At 34.4% G+C, this 10584-nt stretch overlaps 1 protein-coding gene across 1 annotated transcript; it reads right to left on the reverse strand.

Moving 5' to 3' along the window:
* Nucleotides 1-1027: 1027 nt before the first annotated feature.
* On the reverse strand, nucleotides 1028-8562 carry LOC103653098 (replication protein A 70 kDa DNA-binding subunit B). Its single transcript, XM_023302293.1, has 15 exons — nucleotides 8220-8562; nucleotides 6320-6529; nucleotides 5915-6052; nucleotides 4600-4745; nucleotides 4245-4518; nucleotides 4033-4135; nucleotides 3821-3951; nucleotides 3626-3704; nucleotides 3423-3549; nucleotides 3186-3337; nucleotides 2448-2850; nucleotides 2317-2363; nucleotides 2192-2234; nucleotides 1475-1533; nucleotides 1028-1335 (listed from the first exon to the last, which is right to left on the reverse strand). The coding sequence occupies exons 1-15, from the start codon at nucleotides 8560-8562 to the stop codon at nucleotides 1275-1277; spliced, it is 2316 nt and encodes a 771-aa protein (XP_023158061.1). The 3' UTR covers nucleotides 1028-1274.
* Nucleotides 8563-10584: the final 2022 nt, after the last annotated feature.

The following is a 10584-nucleotide window of genomic DNA, read 5'->3' on the forward strand; positions in this document are numbered from 1 at the left end:
ATATTATATGCCATAATAAGATTTGATTTGCCTTTGACTAAAGTGATAATTGTTTCAACTAAATAGAGCACCACAGTTGGAGGCCAACCCCCGAGAAGGCAATGTTGTGAAGTTATTGTCACTTGTGTGCAAAATGCTGATACAATTTTGTCTCAACCTTGTGTCAATGTGGAAACTGTAGCCGATGCTTACATGATGTCGGTTGCATGGCCATATAAGAAAGTAATAGTGTATATCTCATCTTATTTATGCTACTATTCTCTAATGAGTAATCTTGATTGCATCGGCTAAAGAAGGTAAACAAGGCAACAACAGTGTGTGCTGGAGGTATTTATTATTAACAAATGAGCTTCTTTACATGCAAGTTAGTTATGTACTTTTATTTGCGATGTAGCAGCAACATGCTACTAATTGTTGTAATTTTTTCTAGGACATGTTGGACAATGAAAGCTTTTGGCTTAAAACAATAGGGTATAAAGAAGCTTGGAAGTGGTTTTGTGAAGGCTTTTGTGAATCACTTGAAGCATTAGTTCTTTATGAATGATTTTGTAAAGGTCTTTTTTGCAAATATAAGCAAAACACAATAAGATGTGTGACAAAACCTGTGAACTAGTTGTGGTGCTTTGTGTTTATGTGATATATGGATTATCATTGTGGAATGCTAATTGACTATATATATGTCTATGTGATTATGTAATACTAGTGATGTTCGCGCGCTTTGCGCGCGTAGTAGACATTTGAGAAATGAATTGCTAAAAATATTACAGTACATATTTGTGAGTAAGTAAATTTTATATAATTGGCAAAAAAATCTTATTGACATATTCATTGCATATTGACTCCCTGTTCCAATTTGATGAGAGATAACTCGTATACCCTCTTGCTCAGGAAAAAAATGTTTGCAGACCGGCTGCTGTTCGGATATCACCAAAAACATAATTTTTAAGGAGTCTAAAATGATTTCGTCCAAGAAATTAATTTATGCATTTCATCACATGGTATTTTTTTTAACAGAGATGAAGCCAGATTTAATAAAATATATACAATAATTAGAGCACTAAGCAGTCATTAGGTTCTGAGTATTAATTATACAAGCTAATAATATTTAGTCTTAATGGCTCTTTTAGAAAGACAATCTACCCTACAGAGAAACGAGCCAGGCCATACGAACTGATTGTATTGTTGTTAGTACTACAATTTTAGGGTTATAAAAGAGGTTGCACAGAATGTAGACATTAGCTATTCTTTGAACTAATTCTATACGCTTGCACATATCATTCTTGGCGGTGTTCTGGTTCCGTGGAATCCTTGATTATTAGTGGTTCTTGTTTGTGCCTGTCGAATGAAATTTAGAGCATTATTAAATTTACTGATTATTACGAAATATAAGGCATAAATTTGTGTTTTGTCCTAAAAGTATATGAAGAACAATTGATATTCTTGACTTGTATTAGATAAGTGTATAGAAGTTTACCTTTTTGGAGGAGACCGAAGATTAGGTTCGATCTCTTTGTCCTTGTCAGCAGGAACTTCCTGCAATAGTTTAAATAGAATATGTCAATTGTATGTAAATGTAGTTAGTATTTTATTGAAACAAGATCTGTGAAAGCATTTGCTGATTTTTGATTCATTTTTAGTGTAAGCATATAGAAAAGCGTACGAATTGGGGCATTAAAACAAAGATGATAAAGAATCAATAGTCCCACTCTATGCCTCTATGGAGACTAAGGAAATGAAGAGAGTTTAGATAACCTGGTTGACCGAAAGAAAGTGTTATCTAATGATGTCAACGAGATCTGTTAGATCTTTAGAATGTCTTGTGGTATGAAAAAAATATTAATACGTGTATACAACAGTAGGGAGACATTGTGATATACCACTCTTGGGGACAAAGACACATCAGCCACTCTTATATGATGTAGATAGAATTGATACAATATTGAATCTATGGTAGTATTGTTGGTAGTGTATTCTTGTTAGTATAAAAATGGTATGCAAAATAAAAGAAGGGGATAATGAATTGTAGGAAGGAAAACTTTAAGTAGTTCATATTACTATTTTTCATATTGGAATGTAATTATAAATCAGTTTTGGAGGAAAATGGTAATCATAGTTGTAGGTTCAGTTTAGATAAAGATTTCCATAGTTTTTTCCAGGATACTATTTTCTTAATGGAAAAGGGGATTCTAACCTTGTCTGCATTGGTTTCTTGTGGTGCATCCAAGATTTGAGACCTGCAGATAGGATAAGTTATTTTTTTGTGTAGATACACTAAGAAAGCTTTGTGTATCTAAATGTAAATATAGGAATGAGTACTTTGTGATGTCTTCAGCCTGTGTTGAATATGTGAGTTTTCTGCCAACCTAAAATATAAGAGAAACACAATATGTATAATTTTTTGTATTAATTTATATGCTGATAAAAGAAACTTTGAAGAAATAGCTTACATCTGTTAATAATTTTGTCGATAATCTTTCCATAGAAGTAGAAGGTGATTCTTTTAATAATTTGAGTGTAGCTTCTTTGTTTGGTGTTGAGGGACCTTGATCTATGATGGTTTGAATTCCTTTTGGTAGAGAGCGCTGTCTTCCATGTACAGCGACTATAGAATTTATTTGTAACACAGTGGGTCGCTGCTCTCGTTGAGAGAAGGTCTGGTTTGATACTGTTACACGAAATGTAAATTTTAAGGATACTATTTGTGCAAGATCTGGAGGTATTGGCGCTGCTTCAGTGACTTGTTTTAGAACTGTTTCACAGGATCTGCCAACTACATGTTGTGCTACAGTATCAAAGCAGAACATTTGTGCTGTTGCTGTTCCATCGGATCCCATAAATGTTAATTTATACCTGTAATGTAATGTAAAAAACAAATTAAGCCTAATGTGTGACTGTGAAGAGGTAGCAGCATAATTGAATTTAAAAGAGGAATTTTAGCGATTGTTGCATTGGAGGGTACTGGAATAATGAGGGAAGCATGCCATACTTTGAAACAGTTAGTGTTGCATCTAAAGTATTGTTTTATAGAAATAAATGCAGTACAATATTAAATATTTCTAAGTAGAAAATGGAATTCTGTTAGTAGAAATGCGATCTTCAATAAACCTAGACCAGATTGAAATCAGTTGATATTTTTATATGCAAGATTTTGGTTACTGTTTTTGGTTATTCTTTAATAGGCTTACCTTAGTATGTACGCTTCTGATTTGCAGTAGGGGCAATAGTAACCACCATTTTGCGGTTTGCATGCTCGACCGCATTTTGTGCAAGCTGGAAACCACCAACGACTTGTTGTAGGTACTTCTATGATTGTAGCTGTGCATTGATATCCTTGTTTCTACAAAATTGGCAGTGCAAGATTATATGTAAAATACATTCAGTTGGTCATTGTAATAGTTTGTAAAAAAAATTCGTGGTCATACCGGAAAAGCATATGGATGCAACTCAAGAAGCTCATGCAAGGTCTTGTGTTCTACATTTGTTTCTTTTGTAACATATAGTTGTTCCTGTTCTGATGATATATGTAGTTTGATTTTCTGAGATTCAAACCTACACAGAATTTATGTTTGTAAGTACATAAAAGCAAAAGAATTTGGTTGATAATTTATTGGCAGAGATGACAGACCTTTGATAATAAGGAGCAGCTTCTCTGATATCTGGATTGAAATACCATCTACATGCTGTTCCACCATTTAAGTATATACCTATAGTTTATCATAGCAAAAAAAAAACCTAAATTAGTTTTATAAAGTTTGTTTTGTATGGTGTTGTTGGTATGAAAAAATGAGAAGAAGACAATGTTGATCCGATTTGTATTTACCTTGGAAATTTTTGGCTAGGCAACCCACAAAGAGTGTGACAATTGGCTTTTGCTCTAGAGGGTCGTAAACATTTTCTAATTTAAAAGCTCTAGCCCTTTCTGCCCATAGGGTTACTCTCATTGTGATATCACTGCATATTGTAGTTACATGGTGAATATAAAATTCGAACATTTGTAGAAAATTGTGTTGTATGAGAGTAGTTGTTTCATACTTGATATCTTTTATTATGATCTCTTTTATGACATTTGAGCTTTCCTGGGTATGTGTTCCGACTGGTTTCAATGCACTCACTTGAGTTATAACTCCGAGTACATCTAATACATCATAGCAATAGATAAGACATTATCATAAAAAAACGTAGAATAGGTCAGTTAAAAGTATGGCAATAATAAGTTGTAGATAATTTTGATATGACAAACTTACCAAGGAAGTATTCATTCTTTTGAATATAAGATTCAAGTTGATCGAATGGAGTTAGATGGTAGACATATCTTGAAAATGCCGGTGGAGTATCAAGTGATGCATTAATAATTGTGTGATACGTAAAGTGGATCATTTTGTCCATGTGAACAGGTTTGAACATTAGTCTTGCTGAAGATATTCTGAATCTGCTGATCTCATATATTTTATTTTCTTCGATGATGGATCCTTTTTCTTCAGCTAGATTTCTAGGGATTTCAGCGCAGATGCCATGACCCTGTAGAATAGAGGCAAAAAAGAGTATAAGTGTAATAGCTAAGAATTCCAAGATAACAAGTCTATGGCGTTGTTTTTTCACCTCTTTGTCTATCAACACAAGATCAATGTGATGTATGGGTCCGTTGTCCATTGCACCACGGAAAATCCATTTTCTTGAGACATACACCTTTATAACAGCATGTCTGTTTTGTGGAACTAAATCTGGGATAAGCGTGAACTCCATGCCTGTTTATGAAAAATGTAAAGAATAAGTAGTGAGGATCCTTTGATGTTCAGGCAATGCAGATTGGTGAATAAATACTTGCATAGAGTTGACTAAAGTATTTTTTAGATTTAAAGGGATACAAATTAGAATTATTCTATAAATAGAGCTGGACAGAAGAACTCGTATTTTGTTTTGAAGTTTAACTGGATATGCAATCAACATGTGTTGCTATTTACTAATGTAGATAGATGCTATATGTTTCAAATAATACGAAGAGCACAAAAAATGAAAGAGATATGGCCAACAAAAAATATTATTATAGCAAGAAGCAATTTTTAATACCTAATAGTAATATTATGTTGTACATAGTATGGTAAGGATTATAATGTTTATAAAGTTGTGCTACTAAAGCGTGAAAATATTTCCTTGTAGACTATATTTTTTGTTTCATTGCTTGGTTTTCCATCGTCATCTTCAATCAATATTTTTAATCCTTGCTTTGATGTTACTCGTGATATAGCAACATATAATTGGCCATGAGTGAAAACTGGTCTTCTGAGATATATCCCAACGTTTGTAAGTGTCTGTCCTTGGCTTTTATTAATTGTCATAGCATAACATACTTTAACAGGAAATTGTCTTCTTTCCAAAACAAATGGAAGTTTGTAGTTCTTCAATGGTAAACATATTCTTGGAATGAGAACAATTTTCCCAGAGTGAATTCCCGTTATTATCTTTGCCTCTAATACCAGATCTCCCAATAAAGTAATAATCAGTCTTGTGCCATTGCATAGTCCTTCGGATTGGTTAAGATTTCTAAGGAGCATTATTGGCACACCCTTCTTTAACACAAGTAGATGCTGTGGAAAGTTGTTACCATGTAGCGAGTTTAGGAACTCCACTGGATACAATAAGTCGTATTCATCATTTGTGTTTGGACCCTTGATAATTGTATCACAACTCCTGTATTCTTTATTGTCACCAGGAATTATAGACACTATGTATTCGTTGATTGAATCGACCATGTCATTTGTAGGTGTTAGGATTGCTCTTGCTTTTAGGTACTTAGAATCGTTATAATTTTCTGAAATGTTGGGATATGTACTTTGTACCAAAATAGATAAATTGTTGTCTTTTGGCATTAACAGAAAATCAGAAGGTATTATGATCCATGAAGGTTCTGATTCACCAATTTTTGCTGATGCTTCAATCTTTCCTTCACCAATGTCTAATGTCCATTTGCTGAAAAGAGCAATTTCATTTTTCACTTCATCTGGTAAATTAGGTGATGAAAGTCGCATGTTCTCTGTTAATTGTAGAATAGTAACTGAATGCCATAGAGGTGAGTTAGTAATTGCAGCACTGGTAATCTGTGTGCGAGTGCCACCTTCTATTACTGGTAAGATCTGACGAGGATCCCCTCCTAACACAACAACTTTTCCGCCAAAGGGAATTGTCATAGCTTTATGTGAATTTGTTGACATTAAATCTCGAAGAGTGCGATCTAGAGCTTCGAACGCAGCTCTATGTGTCATGAAAGCTTCGTCCCAAATCACCAATGAAACTGCTTCAATTAATTCAGCGAGCATTGTACCTCTCCTAATATCGCAGATAGCAGTTTCATCTAAATCACAAGGAATCTTGAAACGAGAATGAGCTGTACGACCTCCAGGTAGTAGCAACGACGCAACTCCTGAAGATGCAACTGCAAGTACTATTTTTTTCTGTGCTCGTAAGTATGTTATAATGGATTTCCATAAAAATGTCTTCCCAGTGCCTCCATAACCAGAAACAAAGAAGAATCCTGGTGTATCAGAGAGTACATTTTGTATAATTGACTGAAAGGCATTCATCTGTTGTGTATTCAATTTACATTGTAATTCATATGATTGGGTCAACATATCATTGATGTTATAAAACAATTCTTCTTCGATGAACCGATTTCTCTGCAAAGCTTGGGAAGATACACTTTTTGGAGGTAGGTTGTGATCCTTTATGTTTCCACCACATTTGTTGAATAGAATTGTAAGTTGGTCTATTAGGTGATCCCTTATTTGATGTTCATCCATTTGATATGTAGGGTGATTCATTGTTTTGCGCATGTTGTATTGAATGTCATCCGCTAGTAATTTCCAAACTTTCTCAAAGAATGTGTGTTCGTCTCCAACTTCGCAAAATAGCAACATAGTCACAAAAAGTTGTCGAAGCTGATTCGAAGTTGCCCATTTAGCTGCTTCATCAAATGCATTATACCACTCTTGATCATCGTTTAGAAGACCATGAGCTTTGCATGCTTCTTTGAAGGTGCGGTGTAGCACACCGTTATGTTTTCGTAGATCTTCGTAGCTCTGTGCACCTTTGACACTCAATAGCAACATTCTAAGATAATATCTTTCTCCTGATGATGGATGTACATAGTAGATACGACCAATTTTGCCTTCCTTTGTTCCTCTTGGTCTCTAGCTTCTTGTTCGTTCTTCCCATCGCCATTTTGATGGGAATTCTATGTAAGTTAACTCTCTTGCGTCCTCCCTTTCTTTATTGGTAGTAAACCATTCAGTAAGCATTGTTTTGTGTAGTAATGGTTCAGATAGTACTTGAGACATATCTGATGTTGCATTGTATGTGATTGAATTCTCATTTGGTAGGTGAACTGGCATTCTTTCAACAGCAGGATAGTGTCTATGGATTTCATAACCTAGAACACGCTAGCATGAATCTTTGTCGCATAAATATCGACTGTCTAAATATTCCTTGACCTCATTCCTTGCTTCTGTCTCTTCGTCATATGGGGTTTGTTCACCATTTCTTATTTTTTGTAGGTAAGCTTTACTACAGTCTGGACCTTTTGTCACATATTTGAAGAGGTATTTAACAAAAACTGTTTTGTTGCACCACTCAATGTTTATATGTGCCTGATAAATTTTCATGAGTGCTGGATTGTAGGGTACAACCCACCTATTGTCGAGTTTGTTGCCTGACTTGATAACATATCTGTTATTGTTTCTACGCCTGTAGACAACAAACCCTTGGCTATCAAATGATGTAGTTTCATGAAATTCTTTTGGATAGTTTTTTGAACATCTGCCATTTTTCATGCAGGGACAACCTGGATTGAGTGGACCACATGGACCGTGTATCATATGTTCGGCAACCAAACAATATGCAAGTGGATCAGTATTTGGATCTGGAATTTCAGCAGATATAAAAGAGTCAATGAGTTCTGGGGTCGGCTGTGTTGTATCAGTTGAGACCCAAAATATAATATGGGAATGAGGAAGGCCACGTTTTTGAAATTCTGTAGTGTAAAGCACTGCAGTAGGTAGAACAAATTGTACAAAGTAGTGAGTAAGTAGTTTTAAGCATAATCGCAGACTAATTGAATGTATTTAGTTACCTAATGTTTGGTTTTGTTTATCTAGTGAAAGAGAATATATAAATATGTAATTGAATATGTTTTTTTGTGTAGATAGTAAATGATCAAGTTTTTGTACCTGCGTTGCATGGGCCAAAAATAGATTTAGATCTAATATCATGAAGCATATCCTGAAGTTTCATGTGGTAAACTCGTACGATCACATCAGATCTATCTGGAGGATTTTGCCCAGGCTCGAATAAGCTCTCTTTAATTTCAGGCCAATTTGCATTGCAGGTGAAAGTGATAAAGAAATCTGGTGGTCCATGAACACGACAGATCGCAATACTATCATGATAGTTTTGTATCATATAACGTCTGTCGCCGATATGTGATGCAGGTAAAATAATTGTTTTACCCATCTCATTGCCACTTGTGCATCCACGACTAATAGCATCTGTTATACCTTGAATTGTGTCCATGCGTAATTTTTTTGATTTTGTAATATGTAATCTATCCTGCTCTCATCAATACAAGCTCGAGCATCAACTTTTGCTTGACTGGATAGTAGTCCGTAACATAAATATGGATTGGGTTGATTTTTTCTGTAATGAAATTGGTGGCAATAATACTCTTGCATGGTCATGTGAATCCTTGTATTTTTTTCTGATGGATTAACACCGTTGTAGATAATTCCAATCTGAAATCCACGTTCTCCAAAAGGAAAAAGAAGCGGATATTGTAAAGCCATGAAAGCTGGGTGTAAAGCAGATATTCGTTTAAGTTCTCTGCTCTGTGTTTCAATAATTATGTCACGCTTAAATGTGTCAAGAGAGAAGTCACCAACAACCAACATTGCGAGTTCTTCCACCGATGGTAAATTATACTGTACATAATCACCTTCTTTGGCTGCAATTAGTCTGATGATGAATTCTTCGTTTTTATTATTAGCTAGACGTTCTCTTGCCATTCTGAATTTTTTAACTAATGGATTGTGAAGATCAAGCATTTTAATTATATCATTCACTATAGTCGGATCTAAATCCATATGTGATTCTTCACTGCCTTTGATACATTGTATTCTGTTTTGCACTTCATTTGCAGTATCGTAGATATATAGCTGTATAAACTTTGGAGGAGAACCATCTGGAGGTAACAGAGACCCAATACGATGATGAACTTGACCACATATTTTGAATAGCGGCGGGCCACGCCCATCATTTACTGATTTATCAATTTGAGCACCCATTGATGTGAAAGCAAATAGACAATTGTATTGTCTAATGCTCTTAATGAATTTCTTTGATATATGATCGCCGTCAAATTTTGCAAGAGTAGCTAGAGGTTCGGGTCTTGGTTTGTACGGAGGAATACTAATTTTGCCACCTTTGCAGCAATTGTTATAAACAATAGATCCATCACGCTGTTTTGATCTAATTCTCTCACCATACCAGAACACAGCTTTGCAGTGTTGGCACTCATAGTCAGGCTTTCCATAATATGATCGATTTGGATAACAAGCTGCAGATGTCATAAAAACATCATCCACAAGAATAAAGATGAAGAAGATTAGAAGTGTGATGTTTTTCGCATTGATGGGTCGTTGAAAAGCTTTTGTCGATGTATTTTTTTTAACAATTTACCTTTGAGTGCCTGTATGTATTCCTTAGTAATATGACCACAGTGTAAACTTTCTGTTGTTTGATTTGGTATGCCTATTTTCAGAGAAAACAAGCACTATTTGTTAGCTTAATTATGTGTGGTGTCAGATATGCATGCATATACACAGATATATCGATGCATACGAATAACGTACACATAAACATATATGCTTCTGTATATATACATGTAATTATCTATAACTTACCTTTTTTAGCCATACGCTTCTAGTTTAAATAGCGTCTGCGATTTTGCCTTGCTTCTGTAGCATTGATAATTGATGGTGAATACAATCCAGACGAACCTTTTTTTTATAAAAAAATGAATTGTATTATTTTTTTTCTTACTGGTAATAATAAGTTTTATTCAGTCGAGAAAGATATGTGTAGGAAAGTAGACTTACTATTTTTCCTTTTTCTTGTATTTCCATTGTGTTCATCGCAATCCATGGTCAGACTGTTTTGTAGGTCTCTATTTATCTATGACACCTTTTGTTTATCGATCTGATGATGGAGATTTGATCGTGCGGTTTTGTATTAGTACACTATTTCCTAGCACACAAAAAAATATGTGTTTATTTATTTATCGTCTTTAAAATAGAAGTTTGTTAAGTTACGTATATATATTTTTATAAATGTAAGTGAATGATTTTTTGTAGTAAAGGTAGAACTAAGCTTTTGGAAAGCAACTATGTTGCGATATATGAGAATTAACAGGTAAGATATACCTTATTAGAAATGATGCATATGTATTTATGCATGAATACATATGTACTTATACCGTTACTACAACATTGCTCTCACGTTCAATAAAATATAAGAATAGGTAATGAATATTCGCAGATG

The sequence above is a fragment of the Zea mays genome, chromosome 4, assembly GCF_902167145.1.
Source record: "Zea mays cultivar B73 chromosome 4, Zm-B73-REFERENCE-NAM-5.0, whole genome shotgun sequence".
Classification (NCBI taxonomy): domain Eukaryota; kingdom Viridiplantae; phylum Streptophyta; class Magnoliopsida; order Poales; family Poaceae; genus Zea; species Zea mays.